The 18,634-nt window shown below is 43.8% G+C and overlaps 1 protein-coding gene across 3 annotated transcripts in view; it reads left to right on the top strand.

The window, feature by feature from the left end:
* Positions 1 to 18,634, top strand: part of LOC135420128 (contactin-4) — a 283,517-nt gene that overhangs the window by 198,526 nt on the left and 66,357 nt on the right. For all 3 annotated transcript variants that reach the window (XM_064667147.1, XM_064667145.1, XM_064667146.1), the window contains 3 exons: positions 11,191 to 11,394; positions 15,934 to 16,036; positions 16,830 to 17,014. In XM_064667147.1, the coding sequence (XP_064523217.1) occupies positions 11,191 to 11,394; positions 15,934 to 16,036; positions 16,830 to 17,014 (492 nt within the window). The remainder of the gene's footprint in view (positions 1 to 11,190; positions 11,395 to 15,933; positions 16,037 to 16,829; positions 17,015 to 18,634) is intronic.

The following is an 18,634-nucleotide window of genomic DNA, read 5'->3' as shown; positions in this document are numbered from 1 at the left end:
TCCATCTCAATCTCAGCCTTTCATGCTGTATGGTAGGTAGTGAAGTGTGGACACCAGGCATGTTTTCAGCAAGCACTTTACTGATTACAGCGACGCCGGAACCACTTCTGGGCTCTGCAGAGAAACGATCAGTGTGTGTTTACTTGTCTGGTCACTTTTTCACTGCTTTCATTATTATTTTTTTTTAAAAAGTGATGATGGACACTTCACGGGCTGGAAACAGTGGGAATGTTTTGGCTCTGAGTGTGCCTGATGGCCTTCAGGGTGATGAATGGTTTGGGGGGTTTGTCTGATAAAGAATCCCTCGCCCAAATCGCGTCTCAGAGTCCCTGGGGTTTATCCAATGCAAGGAGGAGGGGGGAAACCTGGGAAGATTAATTGTAACGGTGCAGAAGGAAGAAGGCAATTATTAGGCATTTTTATACCATCAGAGGATGGATGTGTGGGGCTTTCACCCCCTGAGCGGTGCTGCTCAGCAGGGAGTGCTGTGGAACTCAGCTTCCTTCACTTGCTGTCAGGTACTTGTGCCCCTTTCCTCCCCATCCTGTGGCACCAGTTTTGCAGTTATTTCTCTCTCTTCTCTGAAAACTGTCACGCTGCCTTTTCTTTTGTCACTTATGAAGAATTAATGCATGATTAATAAATGATTAGAGCCGTTGTTGTAACAACGGGAAGGAACGTTTGTAACTCTCTCTGTTGGAGTCCTTACAGTCACCAGGAACAAAGTTTGTGCTAAAACTTTGGAAAACATTCAGCCTTGAAAGAGGTGATGGAAAGGGAAGGAATAACTTTAGAAATAGCTCATGGCCAGAGAGGCCAAGGCTGTTTCCCCCTAATGTCTCCCCAGTAGCAGGGGATCATTTCATTCTGCCCAGGCAGCAGCGATGCCTCTATGTGGATCCATCTCTTATTTCTGCTGGATGGAGAATTCAGGGTGGCTTTGGGCAACAGCCTTGAAAAACGTCTTCCCCTCAGTGTTAAATCAGATTGTCAGTACCTGATCTTTTATTTGTGGCATGTTTGGTAGAATTACAGAATATCCTGAGCTGGGAGGGACCCACAAGGAACATCAAGCCCAACTGCCAGTTGGATGATTTCCATTCCCAATTCAGAGGGATGGAAGGTTACTTATTTGTTGGGATAAGAATGCTTCTCCTGGTATATTTCTTACATCCTGGAGCATTTTTTGGCCCCCACTTCATGACAGTAACCCTCATTTTCAGCCTTTATTTTCCTGCTGTTTCTTTCAGTGTGGGATACCCAGTGCTTTTTAGAAATGTGCTTCTTCCACAGCCTGTATGCCCAGGATGGGGCAGGTGCCTCTTGCCAAGCAGATTCATGAAGGGCTGAGCTACCCCTGCCCTCTCCTTGTTAAGGGATTCGTAGTTTCTCCTCTTTCTCTCCTGTCTGAATGTCTTGTAAGCCTTTGCTGCTCGGTCAGATTTGGTTCCAATTAGTGAGAAGCTAATTTAGAGAGGAGTATCTCACAGCTGGGTGGGCACCATGCTTGTAAAAGCTCCATTTCTCTAGGAAACCAAGCAAAAAATCTGCTAAGCTGGTTGTAAGTTGGTTCAACTACTTGTCAAAGTGCTGCAAGGTCAGTGAGCAGCCTGTCATGGATCACTCCAGAGGCTGGAGTGAAAATATGAGCAGGTAAACTGGCTGGGAAAGGAAAAGGAAAAGGAATCAGAGAAATATTTTGCATTAGGATGAGTCAGTGATGCATCTGACCTGTTTGACTGTGGCAGTGGGGTCAATGTTGGCAGAGGTGAACCAGGAGGTGCTGCAAACCTCTCTGGATCACGGCCAGGAGTTAAACTGCTGTGAGTTATTCATGGATGGTTCTGCTTGCAGGATGCAGGGAATGATGGAGGGAAGGCTCGATTTCCAAACAAGCAGGAAAATGCCCCAGCAAGGTGGTGTTCCCATGAGTTTGGGCCCCACAGCTCACAGGTGTCTTTCCTGGGGTGGGAATGTGTGAAGTTCAACCAGGATTTCCTTGGCATTGCTCACTGGATGGGGGGATGTTCATGGGATGTGTGGGAGATGGAGAAGACCATAATCAGAACAAACAGCACAACAACAAAAATATCAGAATTAATCAGTTTTTCCTCTTAACAGTGGCTGTCACTCACATGTCCTCATACAGCAGGAAAATTCCCGAGTCCAAAGAAAGAAGTGTCAACATTTGACAGCCCCAAATTCACCCAGGGTGTCTCTTTGCAGAGCACTTACAGAGTAGGTGAGTCAGACATGGAGCTGCAGGAGAGCGTCATCCGTCTGGGTCTGGTTCCACGTGGGGAGGATTATTACAGTTCAGCAAAAATGGGCTTCATTAAACTTAAAATCAGGCATATGAAACTCTCATTTAAATAAAAAGTGATTGAGAGTTGTAACTTCCATTTAAAGTGCATCTCCCATCATTTATTTTTTATGCTGTGCCACAGTCACCGTTTAAATTATTTAAAGCAAGAAGTAAAAAGCTGCTCAGGAGATAGAAATGGATTAGATTAAAATTAATCTGACATAATCCTTTCTCTAAAAGTGCTGATTCAGTTTGTGCACAAGTTTATCAACATATTTGAGGATAAGGGATAAGGATAAATTCTCCTCTAATTTGGGAGTGCTTTGGCTTGGTGTTTCTGACAGCACAGGGAACATGCAGTGCTGTTTTAATTGAGAGATTTATGAAATTACAAATATTTCTAATAGCACAAATGCCAAGCTCATTATAGATTTACACTAATTTAAGCACCTGAGTTGGTGTGTATATGATCTGCCTCATTTCAGCAGGGAGAAATTTCGAGTTGCAAAACAGGGTCACAGGCAAGAACAGATGTTGGCACAGGAGTTTGGACCCAGATTTTTCAACTGGTATATGTGATTTATCACCTTCAGTGTTGCCATCACCTGCCATTCCATGTTGATGCCCCATCTGGGTGTCATGGACAGGGGAGGATGTCTGGGGTCTGTAACACAGAGAACTGGATGGGAAGAGGCTCAACTCTCCAGTAAAGACCTTGGAAATACCAAAATAATAAGGAACATGACATTAATGGATTTTTTATTTATCAGTGACAGCTCATGACATCTTTAAAAAGAAATCATCTGCGAGCCAGTCATGTGGTTCATTCCCCTGCTCGATTGCAGGCAGCACTAAATGAAGATTGAAATGGGATTGAAAGGGGGTAGAGCAGGCAGGGCTTGGCTGCAGATGAGTGAAATCTGTCGTCTGACAAGATCCAGTCAATAGGCATTTACTGAAAGTGTAACGTCTTGTGATCTCTTTATAAAATAAATTAGAGATCAGAGTCTTGCTCCCAGGCTCTGCTAACCTGGTGCAACCACCCTTTCCCTCCAGACCCAGCTCCAGCTGGTCTCTGCAAAGCTCTCAGAAGCAGCAAGGGCTGTGACCTGCTCTCACAGCAGAATGTTTGTTGATTGGCATTGGTTTATCTCCACTTCTGCAACCAAATTTGGGTTTCCACACCCCCGGGTGCACGTGCTGTGTTGTTAAAGCCAATAGACCTGGACTAGTGAACCCTCATTCCTGTGGGAGTGATGTTCTGTTGTTGGAAAACACATGGGAGTATTGGTTTGGGCATTTGCTGTTCCCTCACACATGTGGAATGTCTAAATATGTGACCATGATTTGTTTGAACGAGAGGATAAATGTGCAACCCTGATGATGGTTTCAGCTGGTAGATATCAAAACCCTGTTTATCTATCAAAACCCTGTTTATCTATCAAATATGTGAAGAGAATGGGTGTTTTCCTGTGTACTACAGGCAAGTGCCACAGCAGTGCCCTAAAGGACATACCCCCCACGCTGTTTGGGCAGATATTTCAGCCTTGGACTTGATCATGATATTAATTCACTGCAGTAAGAAAATTCTCTGCAACCAAGTTTGTTTTTTTCTCCTTTTTAAGGTTTGATCTAATCTCTTATAGCTCCAGTAAGAGGCTGATCAAAGGTACTGAAAGCTGGTATTAAAGGATTAGCTGGGTCACATTGAAATATGTTTTAAAACAAGCCCAGGGACCTTTAGCTTTAGTGAAGCAAGTGCACACAAAAAAAGATTTTAGGCTAACTCTGTCTGACTTCAAACAGAAAACAAACTGCTGGATTAAATCTGTGAGTCATTCCTTCAGGTGGTGTGTGGAGCACTTTATGTAACTCGAGCCTGGAGAGTATCAGCAACCACTGAATCTCTCACAGCAAAACTGCAGTGCAGAATTAAAAATCAGTGTAAGCTTTGTGTCTGCACATGCCTAGCTTACAGTGTTGTTTATTCTCATTTGATATTTTCCCATAATTAGCAGCTTCAGTCCAGCCCCTTTTTATCCTTTTTTTTTTTCTGTCCAATCTCTCCTCTCTCCCCTCTTTCCATTTGCTGCTGACAGGATCTGCCATGGAGATGTTTATCTCTGGCTGTCAGGTGAGGATGAGTGTTTCTTTGGGAGGATGTTGATGCCACTCTCTGGGCCATAACAAGCTGTTATTCTTTTTATTAGTACCGGAATTTCCTCGTTGAAATGAACTTACAAGCAGAGAGAGCATCACACAGATCTATACATTGCTCAGTGGGTAAAAGATGTGAAATCATCCAGGCTTGAATCAGTGCCACAGGAGAGCAAGGGTGCATCTCCTGGCTTTCATGAGTAGGGTGTTGGTGATTAGTAGGAGTGAAGGCTGTAGCAAATCCATAGCTGTTCACCCACTTGTGAGAGCTTTCTGTGTTGTTGCTCTTTTTAAAGGTTGATTTGATGGGGTTATGTGGCACGTTACCTTACATGCTCATTAGGTTTTCCTGAAATCTTGATTTCACCATAAATCAGCTGCCTTGGCTATCTCTGGGACCTCCTTGATGCCAGAGGTGATGGTGTTTTGCTCCAGAATTGAAGTGTTCTTAGAAGAACTAAGTTTTTTATTCATAATTGAAAGCCCCATCCCTGGAAGTGTCCAAGGCCAGGTTGGACAGGGTGTGGGGCAACATGGAATAGTGGAAGGTGTCCCTGCCCATGGCAAGGGGTGGGACTGGATGAGCTTTCAGATTCCTTCCAAACCAACCCATTCCATAATTCTGTGATAATTCCCTTCCTCAGTGGATCACTGTCTCTCTTGGCAGGCCCAACATCCCAACTTTTCAGGTGTCTGCAGCATCATCCCTGGTTGGTGCAGTTCCAGGTTGGAAATCCCTCGGGAAGGGACGTGGCTGGGGGGACTGACCCTTCCCAAGAGCCTCGTCCAAGAGCAGCTGGCTTGAGCCTAACTCCAAAAATTGAAGTTTAAACCAGAGGTGCAGGAAACTACGTGGCATCAAGTCTAATCCTGGGCAAGGTTCACTGATTCCAGCAAACACCAAACCTGGTTCAGAAGGTATCAAGCCCTTATGACAAATACAGGTTGGATTTGTTGGTGGGTTTTCCTTTCAGACAGGACTGGGCTGAGCTGTAAATTTCTGTAAGACAGTTTGCTAAGTTTGTCAGGTAAAAAACCCAACAGTTTCTTCCAGATTGCTGGCCCTAAATCAGTGAGGGGGCGGGAGGGCGCCTGCTGCCCGGCAGATGCTGTCGAAATAGGTCTCTGTGTTTAACTGCAGCAAATACAACAGCCCAGGACTCCATCTCATAACACTTTCTATTCAGTCACAGATAAAGGCTGCTGTGGATTTCTCTCCCTGAGGGAACTTTAGGTTAAATTTTGTCAGAATGCCCCCATGCCACGGAGCAACAGTCGTTACCGCTCCGGTGCCGTGGCATCGACTGGGGCTGGAGGCTGGAGGCTGCTCCTCAGAGATAAGCCAGGTCAGCTGTGTACAGCCATCAGATATTAACTGTTCTAGAGATACCCAGAATGGAGATGCAGCAGATACAGGTGATTATTGATTAGGCTTCAGGTAATGAAGACCTCTTGCCCTTTTAATTACCCGTAGGTGAAGCTCTACACAGTGGGCAGGCGTGGAGTCGAGGGGCTGGGGAGTAAACACGGCCCTGCAGGCATTGAAAATTGCTGTGAGGAAGAATCTAAGACAGAAATTGGGCAATTTGTACGTTTTTCTCATTCTTACACACTTCTGACAGTCCATTTCTCTGTGTGCAAACTGCTGGCTGGCTGCTGAGTAACTGTGTCGTCGGGCTTAGCACAGCTGAGGGTTCATCCAAAAATGTATTATTTATTAACCTCAGATTAATCTTGTTCATTATTTATCATTCCTTTAATAAAAGCCTGCATTTGAGGCCCAGGGCCGTGGTGTGGTGTAGCTGGGCAGCCCTGTGTGATGGAGAGGGCAGAGCACAGAGCCAAGGGGAGAATTATCGGGCGACGCTTTTTGTCCAGGTTGATTCCTTTAAATTATTTTGGGATTATTTAAGGCTGGAAGATAAAAAATTGATCCAGTGTTCTAGCAGGGTAATGAAACGGTCTGGAGGCCCCCCAAAAATACGTACAGTGTATAATTCATGTAGTTTGCTATTAAAATAAAACTGTGAGAGAGAAAAATGGCCCAAAACTCCAGGACCCACAGTGCAGTTGGCAGAAGGGAATTGAGGGATGTGGAGAGGAGCTTTCCCTGATAATCCTCTTTTCCCCTTCCCCAGGCAGTTTGTTGTGGTGCTTGGAGCTTCCTTTCCAGCTCCCATGTTGTAAAAGTTTCAACAACAACAATGGATATGATTGAGGGTTTGCACAAAATGTCATTATAGTATTTGGAAATATAAAACAAAATCAATTTAATTGGAAAAAATAGTATTTGGAGATATAAAACATTATAGTATCTGGATACAATAAAATATATTTAATATATAAATATGTTTGGCACTTTCCAGCCAGACAGTAAAATACACAGAGCCAAGAAACTTGGCTAATTCATATAAAATCACAGTGCTAAATCCAGTTCCTCACCACCACCAGGTGCCCTGCAGTAGTTGAGGGAATAACTTTCTCTCCAGGAAAAACTTCACGTGTTGTTGTTTGTTACATGCTGGGATGAACCTCACCTTTCCTTTCAGAATGTCTCAAAATTATGTACCCTTGAAGCCATAATTTGGGTTGCTTGGGACAGTTTAAAGGGAGGATTTCCTAATTTCCTTAATTTCGTTTTGTTTTCTTGCCATGCGTAGTGAAATCTAATTTTTGTGCATCACAATTGACAGGAAATGCTGCAAACCTTGTGTTTCACACAGAAGAGCAGTTCCTGCCTGTCCAACTTGAGGGTGACATAGTGGGTGATAACATAGGAATTATGGGAATCATTAAAGATTGGATTCATCTCTGTAACTGTCAGTAAAGCCTATAAAAAATAATAGTGTGTTGTACCCACACTGTTCTTATTAAAAATGATAAATGATCCCCATTTTTTGGCTAATACTAATTCCAAAATTTCATTCTTCTCTTCAGCTTTATGGTCACCATAATCTTGATGTTTTAATAGCTTTTCCCATAATAGCCCCAGAGACCTTTTTAAGTGGCAGCCCTGACTTTATGGAAGAGACTTTAAAAAAAAAAAAAAATCAAGAAGAGTTTCTTGTACTTAAAGGCAAAGAAAAAATATATGAATTTCCCAAGACAGGCGACCAGAGAACATTGTTTTGGCAAAACCATAAGGTCTAATTACAATAATTATTCGTAGCAGAATTTCTGTGCAGCTTTCAGTAACTTTTTTTCCCTGCTTGGTGTAATTTAGAAGAAGTTTGAAAGATGAAGTGTCTTTAGTTTTGTTTCTCGTCTTGAGCAGAATATTCTGGGGGCAGCACAGGGAGACTTTAATTGAGTTTATCATTGAGTGCTTTAGAAAAGTGATGAGATCTGAAGGTGATCAGGAAAAACAGACCCAAGAGGGCTGTGGGTTTTGCCAGAAATCTCTGCATCTCTCATTTTCCAGGTTTCTCTGCTGGTGACCTGGAAATTGGCTCAGAACTTTTCTTTTTTGGGGGGAGAAAAAGAGTTTGTCTGCATTCTGATAGTAAACTTGAGAGGCAGATCTTAAACATCCTAAATCTGTGTTCCAGTGCCTTGAGTAATTTATTTCTTTTTTAATTGCTGGCTCAAAGTCAAATCAAGCTGCTTTACCACGCCTGTCACCTCCACTGCTCTTTTTCCCAAATTTTCCACAGGCTCCTTTGGAAGACATGAGTGATATTAACTAATTTAGGACAGTCTTCCCCATCTCTGGTGCCTTGGTAGAGCAAATATTCATCACTTTGTGACCTTGTGTGCAGAAACCTGCATTCCTTGGGCAAAAAGAAATCCACTTTTCCTTCTTCCAGCATCTGCCTGCTATGGTAGAATGTGTATTCCAGGGAGCCAAGGCTGTGTAGCCCATCAGCAAGGATTTGTGTGGATGAAAAAGGCTCTTTGTGTGGTCTGTGGAGCAAGGAAGGTTTTGGGGTTGAGTGTCTTCCATCTGGTGTTATGAGAGCATCTGTACCAAGTGTACAAGTAACTTCTCCATCCTCTTGTCCTGATAATCATTACAGAAGTGAAGATTTGCCATCCAAAAATCTGCATCTCATCCTGATCTACCATGGAATTCCAGGCAATGAGGAAGAGTAAGGTAGCACAGCACAGCCTTTGGGTCTTTGGGCAGTGGGTGGTCAAGGTGGTGCTCTGCAGCTGGCCTGGGATTGCAGCTTCTGGAATTTCCCTTTTCCTTTAAAACCAGCACATCCAGGTCCGAAATCTTCCTGTTATATTCCAGGTTTGAGAGACCTACTAGAATATGCTTCAAAGGGGAAACGGAAAGCGTGGTAAAATAGGCAAAAATTACACGACAAGGGCCCCAAATTAGAAAGGAGAAGTTTGTGATAAATTCCTGAAGGAATTAGAGTCTAATGTGTAATTAGAAAACCACAAAGTGCTCGTTGCTGCTCGTTCTTTGTGCTCAAAGACTCCGTGGTGGTAACTTTGGGAAACATTTCCATCACGCGCCACCTCGGGCTGTATTTTAAGTGTCTGTTTACACAGTTGTTACAAATTGCCTGTGGGATGTGAGCTGTCTATCACTTCCAGAGCAATTAGGAAGTGAAACCTTATCAAAAGAAACCCGTCAAGTTTGAAAAGCCATAAATATTGCACTGGGATCTCTAAGGAAATCAAAGGGAGTTTGATACAGTATTTATTTACATGTTGCTGCACAAGCAGATGCACTTAGAGGTGCTCTAGTCTGTGCTGTTCCCTGTGCTCTATATTCCATTAGTCCCATGTTATTTGAGAGAGAGAAAGAGAGAATTACCCAGTTGTTTTAAGTATTATATAGCAAAGGACTGCTCCTAAAGTCTAATTCTGTGTGTTTTGGGCAGTTATATCTTTGTGATTTGTTGTGATGAAAGGAAGGCAGAGCTGCAGCTTCAGCTCTTTACTATGTTCCTCAGTGTTATGCAGCCAAATTAATGGTTTGAAGATGGCTTTTGGGAAGATTTTGATGTTTTGCACCGTAAAAATAGGTCTCTTTTAGTTCCCCCTGTGTTGGGTTGCTCTGTTTGGAGGGATCCCAGATCATCACCATTGCACAGCTTTCCATTTGCCTTCTGCTTGCCTGTGACCTGCTTACCAGGGGTTTCCAAGCTGGCACTCAGCTCAAGTGACACAATTATTCAAGACTTTTAACTAAGGCAGAGGTGAGGAAAAGCTCCTCCAACCATTATAGGGTTGCAAAGGCTGTCTTGGAAATGATGGCACAAGGGCTCTCGATGGCTCTCACCAGCAAAGAGGCAAGAACTCTTCAAGCCAAAGGGCTCATTAACCCAGAAGAGCAGACCTATAGAACAGCAATGAAATATTTAACCTGGAAATTAGAGGCTTCTTAGCAATTAAAGTCATATCAATTCATACAGGGAAGCAGAAGCCAAAACTCTTGCTGGTTTAGGGTATAATTATGAACGGGACAATGTGACCTCCTTGGGAGGATGGGGGACAGGGGTTGATCAAGAAAGACCCTCCCATCCTGTGTTTTTCTGTGGTCAGTTCACCATTCCACAGTCAATGCAAAATGTTGTCATATTGAAGAGCTCAGGAGGGCTTTGGTGCAAACCTGCTGTGTGCAGAGTCACTCAAATTCCAACACCTCTGTGCATCCCGGGGCAGTGATGTTTGTTTGCCTGTTGCTGGCTGCTTCTGGAGGAGCAACATAATTGTTCATCAAGAGTAAATTTAAAAAAAAAAAAACCACAAACCCCAAAAAACAACCACTTAACTACTTGCAGCAAATAATAAGCTGACTGAGAAGTGGCACCTTATTTGCTCTGAGTATCCTCTTGACATCAGCATGAGGCTCCTTATAATGAGATGCACGTGTAAATATGATGATTAGATATTCCCTCATAAACATAATTATCATATCTTCCTAAAAGTCTGAGCAGGCATTTCAGAATCCTGTCATTAGAAATAAATAAATAAAAGCCAACAATCTGCATTCTGCCACTTCTCCCAGTAAACAGTGGAACATGAGGGCAGAATATATTTCCCGAAGTACTTAATGGGAGTTGGGGTCAATTACAGTTACGACTCATTAGAGTATTAAAATAAAAGTATGATTTTTAGTATAATTAGTGTGCCCTTAGAAAACTGCAGCAATCTTGTAGCCACTTTAGTTCCCCAAGCTTTGTCAGTGTGACTTGGGCAGATGTAACAGGGTTATGTTGCATTAACCTCACCCACAAACTCTGCAGCCGCCGCGACATCTCTCTCACTTCTTGTTTTATTGCCCAAATAAACTTCCAAAGATGCCTTATAAAACACAGAGCACTGTCTAATTAGTCACATAGAAGATTACAGCTGCTTAATTTAGTGTTCAGTTTTTTGCTGATTCGGGAATTCCCAAGGAATAAAACATACAGTGGGTGATGACAGGGCTCGGCAGATCCTCCTCCCGGCTGTCTTCGAAGGGAAAAAAAATTAACAAGGAGGAATGAAAGAAGTCATGAATCAAGTTGAAATGTTCATGACAAAAAGGTGAGACTCTTGTAAAATACATCATATTCTGTCACGAGTCAGGTTGAAATGTTCACGACAGAAAGGTGACATTCTTGTGAAGTGCATCGCATTGTGAGAGAACTTGGAGGAGTGACAAGAACACGAGATCTGTGTGCAGGCTCAGAGGTGTCACACTTGGAAACCTGTATTTGTAGCCATGAGGATCATTTTGTGGGGTGTGATATCTCCAGTTTTCCTAACCAACCCTGTGCTTCCAGAGCTCACCTACGCTTGGATCTTCAACGAGTACCCGACCTTCGTGCACCAGGACAGCCGGCGCTTCGTGTCGCAGGAGACGGGCAACCTCTACATCGCCAAGGTGGAGGCCTCGGACGTGGGCAACTACACCTGTGTGGTGACCAACACCGTGACCAACAGCAAGGTCCTGGGCCCCCCCACCCCCCTCATCCTCAGGAACGACGGTAGGACTGGGACAGAGAATCCCCAGCTGGGCTTGGAGGTGTTGTCCTGCACTTTTTTTTTGACTGGCTGTCCCCCAGAAATTAAGAAATGGCCTGAAATATTTACATCGGGGTAAAGGGAGAGGTTTTTCCCCTTCACAGTGAGGCTGCAGACCTCTGCTCTTGCTGGGGATCAAAGTCATGGCCAGCTGTGGGATTTAAGGATGCTGTGGCCAAGGTTGCTCTTCCCTCCACTGGGAACAACTCTCAGTGTCAGGCAATAATTATAAAAGAAATACGTGGTGAGAGTTGGCAAAAGACAGGAAACAAAATGGATTTTAGAGTCTGGATATACCAGTTGTGCTCATTTTCTGCAGCCTGAAAGTGAACAAAAGAACTTTGTTGTTTCGGTAACTGTGAGCTCAGGCTGTATTTCCCAGCAGAATTAGGGCTATTTTTAGTAGTCTGTGGAATAATACAAAAAAGCAAGAAGAAAGCAAAAGAAGATTTCTAAATTTATACAGACAATTGATTTGTATCGTCGTCATTTTTGTGAAGATAAGAAAAATAAATTTACGTGTTAATTTACAATTAAAATTAATTAAAATGTGTCAGGTTTAAAGGATAACAGATAGGACATTTTTTCCTGAAATAGAAATGCATTATTAGCAACTTCTTCTAGAAGAAGATCTGTTGTCACATAATGGTATTTGACCAAAATTCCTTGCTTTTAAAACCAGGGCTCATTGCTGCAGCCTCCTGCCCATCACTGTTCCCATCATGTTGACACAATTCCTGTGGATGGGGAATGGGGAAAGTCAAAAAGGAATAGTTAAGATTGCTTCATGCTAACAATTTAAGTGTTGAAGAAGATTTTTAAGTACTCCAGTAATAGGACATTTTTGCAAACCCTACTTGGCTGGAAGTGCTGGAGAGGGACTTTTTCAAGGGTGTGTAGTGCTAGAACAAGGAGTAATGGCTTTAAACTGACAAAGGACAGGATTAGATTAGGAAGGAATCCTTCCTTGTGAGGGTGGGGAGGCCCTGGCACAGGGTGCCCAGAGCAGCTGTGGCTGCCCCATCCCTGGGAGTGTCCAAGGCCAGGTTGGATGGGGCTTGGAGCAACCTGGGCTAGTGGAAGGGGGTGGAACTGGATGATCTTTAAGGTTCCTTCCAACACAAACCAGCCTGTGATTCCATGGACTGAGGCACAGCCCTCATTCCCAGCGCAGCTCTTGGTGCAGGGTGGGATGTGTGGGGCTGAAATCTCATCTGCAGGAACCCCAAGGTTTCTTTTCACATTTCTTCAGTTTATGGCAGTAATTTTTGTAGCCTCAGTTGTGAGTCATTTAGGCTTTTTGCATCCAATAGCTGCTGTCCTTGTCATGGTTACTTTACCTGAGCACAACCAGCCTGGCCGAGCAGCCTTTCCGTGTGGTTTTTAGAGCACTGCCTGCTTTACAGTGCCAGACTGCTGAGCTGGAAGCTGCAAGAGGAAAAGGTGCAGCTGTAGGGGATGAAATCAGATCCTGTGGGCAGATTGCTTTCCCCACCTGCTCCTTTTGTGCTCCTCTTTTCCCTGTTTTCTGCTGTGAGGCTCCAGAGATTTCCTGATAGTTTTTGCTGCAGCTTTTTGTAACCAGCGGGACGTGCTCTCCTTGGCAGGACTGGGGTCCCTTCCCTGTCTCTGTGCTGTGGAATCAGAAGGTGCCTCTTATCCCATTAGTTATCCTCAGACAGCTTTTCCTCCTTGGAGAGATGAATATCGTAGCTGGTTATGGGATGGAGGTAGGAACAGCTGCCACGGTCACCGGGAGCTCAGGCTCTGCTCCTGCAGACAGAGGTTATTGCTGGTGATAAATGCAGGGTACAAAGTGCAGTGTGTGCTGGGAAAAGGATGGAATTCCTCTATCCCTCTTAATTCCCATCTCACAAATGCATGTTGTCACCCTCTGTTTAAATATTTCCATGTAGCTCTACCCATTTGTGGCAGTGAGGGCGTTTGCAGTGCAGGTGGAAAAGTATATAAATACACTATATCATGTAAATGTAGCATTGCCAAAACCTGCACATTTATGGTTTGGGACCTGTCCTGGAAAGTGTACCCATATTCCACATAGGAATGTCAAGCAGCTCTCCCTTTCACATCATGTAAGTGCTGGTGTATAAAAGGAAAATGTAAAAGATTTTATGTTTTTTTAGAGTTCCCAAGGAGTTAAAGTTTGGTTTTGGCTTGGGTTCTGCATGGATTGGAGTTAGTCCTGACACGACCAGCTGGTACCTCCCATTGTGGAGAAGGGACTCTCTGAGCTATTTTTGTGACACCAAAGAACAAGAATGATCCTAAAGCCTGAAATAAGGTTTCCACTAGGATTGGAGAATTACTGTAGCTCAGAAGAAATGGAATTCAAATTTGATGCCAGACAAGCCTTCTGGCAGCTCACTGAGGGATGTGGACTGGAGGGAGAGGAGGAAAGGGAGCAAACCTGCCTTCTCCATTTAATAAAAACCTGTCTCTGCACCTTTTTCCCCCTTAGAAGAGCAGTGGATACCTGGGGTGCCATCCCTCCTGCACCACCTTTGGGAGCCTCTGCACCATCCCACCCCAAAGCTGGGAGCATCCAGGTGTTGAGAGCCACTGCTCCTGCAGTACTTCACTGCTTCTCTTTAAAATGTGCTTCGGATTTTTGACATGAGAATTACAACAGTAACAGTAGGAAAGAACTGAAATAGTTCTGGAATAAAATTACCATCAGCAGCAGCTGGATGGGCCAATTAAACTCTAACATTTCACAGGTGTTGTCAGGAAATGCATATCATCTCCTCAGACAAATTAGCTTCCTTCTGAATTCCTGGGACTTTCATCCAAAAGCACGTTTTTAAGCCTTGAAATTGGAAGATACAAAAGCCTCTGAAATGCAAACACATCGAGCATCTGATGTGCCGTGACACCGAGCCCCAAACCCCGGGTTATCTTAGCCCTTTATTTCTTCCTCCAGCCTTGCCACCTACACAGCTAAGTCAGATGTTAAATCACCCAGGAACAGCAGGAAAAATAAGGATTGTCTTCATGGAAATGCTCTTGGATTCAGGATGGAGATGTCTGAAGTGCACAGTGTTGCTCCTTTTGAGCAGGGACAGCCAGACTCACATCATACCCTATATATATATATGTGGGTAGGTTATCATTGTAGAGGGAGCCTTGTGATTTTTCCAGGTAGAAGTCCTGATTTTTAGGTGGTTGGAGCTTGCAGTGAGGTTGCCAGAGGCCAGAGTGCAGGGCTGTGGGTAGCAGTGGCTGGAGCTGATGTCCTGCAGCCCCAGGCAGCTGTAGTTTCCATCCCAGTGTGGGGTTATGTCACCCTGGGATTAGAGCTCTCCAGTCCCAAGCCAAGGCAAAGAAATGGGAACAGAAAAAGGTGTGAGTGAAGAGAAGGGGGAAAAAAAAGCTGGTTTTCCTCCCTCCCATTGGGGGAGTATTTGTATTTTTAATAAATGCATTTAGTTTTGATGACTGAGGCCGTGCAGCAGCCACTCTTTATAGAATCCATCAGCAACACTTATTTGCAATTAATGCATTGGAAGGAAGGTGATGTCACCTGCTGTTGCATCAGAACAGGTAATATTCAGGTCAGCAGGGAAAGGCAGTCTTGATGTAAGCCTCACACTGAGTATTTTCAGCTTTTAACTGTGAAAAGTTAAAGAAAAAAGGGGGTTTTGGCATCATCTTTGCAAATCAGGGGGTCAGAGAGCAGCACAGCAATTACAGGCCACCCAGCACCTGAATATCTCTGCAGCCTCCTGTTATCCCATCTCTGTATCCCTTGTGCTGTCTCGATCCTGTATTTGTGGGATTCATCTGACCCAGCACTGCTCCTCCCTTGGCCAAGGGCCAGGAAGCTCCACACTGTTGAGATTTAAACTGCAATCATCAATTAGCTGATAATCACTATTGGGGAAATTATATGTGCGGGGTTTAAGGCCGTACAGTGACTAGAAATGTAGCCATTTATCACGAGTGTAATGGCCTTTTTATGTGCACAAATTTTTAAACACAATTTCATAAAGAGGCTGCCACGCTCCGTGATTTACTGGGGCAGTAAAAATAAAGAAATTGCCCGAAGAGTAGATGATCTCTGCACATCGAAATCCTTGGAGTTAATAGAAACCTCTATTAACTCCAGTGCTTTTAAAACTTTTCCTAATGGCTGTTTGTTCCACATTTCATTTTCTAGAAGGTGCTGAACCTCCCTTGTTATTGCTTTCCTTATTTCACGAGTTACCTGCAAAAATCCTGAATATTCAAAAGCGAAGAGCAACAGAGCCATGAAGAGATTTTAATCTTTGGCAGATGGTGTGGAGAGCTGGTTCAGATTCTCCTCTGGCAGTAAATGGGAAAAGAGCCCCCACTCCACGGCTGTTAGGAACAGGCCATGTTTAAAATGAATGGATTAATTGGGCAAGTAATGATGTATAGAACAGCTCTGTGCTGGCACGGGAACACTTGTGAATTTACTGCAGAAATTCAACCAAGCCTTAGCATCTCTTTTATGTTCACAGGGGTGATGGGAGAGTATGAGCCAAAAATAGAAGTGCAGTTCCCAGAAACGGTTCCATCTGCCAAAGGAACAACGGTGAAACTGGAGTGCTTTGCCTTGGGGAAGTAAGTTTGATCCATTATTATTATTATTATTCCTCCAGCTTCTCACTCTCGTAGCCCTGTGTTGTGGAGTTTGCAGCAGTTCCTAATGATTCACTTCCCTCAGCAGGAGTTACTTACTGCCAGTTTTCATATCCCACAGAGGGCTTTGGGAGCAGGAGCTCAGCTCACCAAAAATATAAATTCTCGAGGAAGAGAGATGGAACTTAATCTGGGAAGATGTCTTTGGGCATCTCCTGTGTTGAGGTCTCATATAACACTTAAAACACATCTTGGGTTTCATGAGTAAACACTGACAACACTTTCAAAATGTTTGGACTGAGGAAAATGATCATAGAATCATGGAATGGGTTGGGTTGGAAGGGGTTTTAAGGATCATCCCATTCCACCCCCTGCCATGGGCAGGGACACCTTCCACTAGCCCAGGTTGCTCCAAGCCCTGTCCAGCCTGGCCTTGGACACTTCCAGGGATCCAGGGGCAGCCACAACTTCTCTGGGCAACCTGTGCCAGGGCCTCCCCCCCCCTAAAATGACTGTATTGTCACAGCAGAACTGCGTCAAACCCAGCATTTTTATAATATAAAATCTCCTGGTTTTAAGGCTCTGTGAGCAATACTTTATTGGTAAATGTATCTATATTTATGTTATATATAACCTACCCATAATAAAATAGTCCCAAGTCCTGTGCCAGAGCCTTCACACTGGCCACGACTTCATCATCCTCAAACATGAGACAGAGTTAAGTTGACAGGAGCTTTTCCTGCAAGCTTTATTTTGCTTTATTTTTCTTATTTAGCCCAGTTCCTACAATCAGCTGGAGGAGGGCAGATGGGAAACAGATCCCCAGGAAGGCCAGGAGGCACAGATCGAGCGGACTCCTCGAAATCCCAAATTTTCAGCAGGAAGATGCTGGACTCTACGAATGTGTGGCTGAAAACGTGAGAGGGAAGAACGTGGCACGAGGACAGCTGACGTTTTATGGTGAGCAGGCTGCCTGCTTTCAGGGGGGTCATTGCATCCAGTAAATGTTTTGTGAGGATGTAATTCTGTGAGGGGGTTTTTTAAAAGGCCTTCCTTTTCAAATGGCACATCTCGAGAAGGGTGTAATTTGAAATAAAACCTGTCTAAATGGTGCATATTAATTGAGAGTCAGAGCAGTTGGAAGGAAAACATAAAATACTGGGAGGACATTGGCATGGTAACAGGCTGAAAACACTTGGAAAAGGCTCATTTGCCTTCTCCTGGCTGGGAGGGGAAGGCAGGTATTCTGTGGGAGCATCCTCGTGGTTACAGCTTGGGATTTATTATGGATGTGTTACCCCAGCTTGTGTGAATAAATGTTAATTGCTTATTACCAATTAAGGACTCCTTTCAAGAGGGATCACTGATTGCACAGCCTGGAGAGTTGGGATTTAACCCTGTCAGAGCCACCAGAGCCTTCTCCACTCAAAGGCTTTTTACACCTGCTCTTCTCTCCCTGAAATCAGAGGTTTTGAGCCAAGCATGGTAAAAATGTGCAATATCAGCTTCATAGGCCCCTGTGTTAAGTACAAGATGAATTGGTACCACTGATCCTGCTGCAAGTGTCTGTCCATCCCCAAATTCCTGCTGGAAACAGCCCCATCTTGCAAAGCAGATGAAAGGTGTGGATTTACCTGTGTAGAGGTGAGTGAGAGTCCCAGGGAGGGGGTTTAGAGGTCCCAGCGGGCTCTTGGTTTGGTACCAAGTTTCTGTTTGAGATGTTTTGGAGGGGAGAAGCTGCAGGTTCAACCCTTACACACAGAGGTGTGCAGAGCCCTCCCTGCCATCAGAAATAACCTGGTTTTGTCACTGCCCTGTCTAATCTTTGGGAGCACAATGATGCTGTTCTTTATAGAACACGTGGACAGAAATTCAGTGTTTTCTTCCCAAATACTCCTGAGGGTCCAGCTCCACTCAGCAGGGAAGGTTGGGTTGAACTCCAGAGATGAGAAGAATTTTTTTTTCATTTATAGTAATTTTGCCACACTAAAAAAAAGAGTTTGGAAACGAACCCTCCTGGCAAAGCTGAATTGAATTTGGTGGGTAATGTAAATTTTTTTTTTAAAAGGGTGTATATAGGGATGTTTTCAAATTGGACGTATTTCTAAAAGACATTTAATTTAGAAATCAGAACTTTGGGGGCTTCCATTTCAAATGAACATTTCTCCTTTTAAAATTGAGTAAAATGGAAAATGAGAAAACATTGAAAAGGCGTTAAAGTGCAAGAACAAAACAAAAATCTTTCATGTTAAGGAGAGAATCTGGAGCTGAATTGAACTGGGTTTAATTTTTTTAATTAAATGATTTAAAGATTCCTTTTCCTGTTCATCAAACGATGTGTGTTTCTCCTGATTTTTCCCATGTGGAGAGTAAATTAAAAGACTCATCACTTGTACAATTTTGCTCAACCCACGGCCAAAGCTGCCTTGTAAAGCAGTAAAAGGAGCCTTTGGAATACTCCCACCATACATATATTAAGTTATAATCTCATTACTGTAATGAATTTCCCAGCCTGGATCCCGTTGCTGGAGGGCTGAGGATCCCACACAAAAGCTGCCACTGTGGCTCGTGCTGCTTTTC

The sequence above is a fragment of the Pseudopipra pipra genome, chromosome 11 (genome assembly GCF_036250125.1).
Source record: "Pseudopipra pipra isolate bDixPip1 chromosome 11, bDixPip1.hap1, whole genome shotgun sequence".
NCBI lineage: Eukaryota > Metazoa > Chordata > Aves > Passeriformes > Pipridae > Pseudopipra > Pseudopipra pipra.
This window is presented reverse-complemented; position numbering and strand designations above follow the sequence as displayed.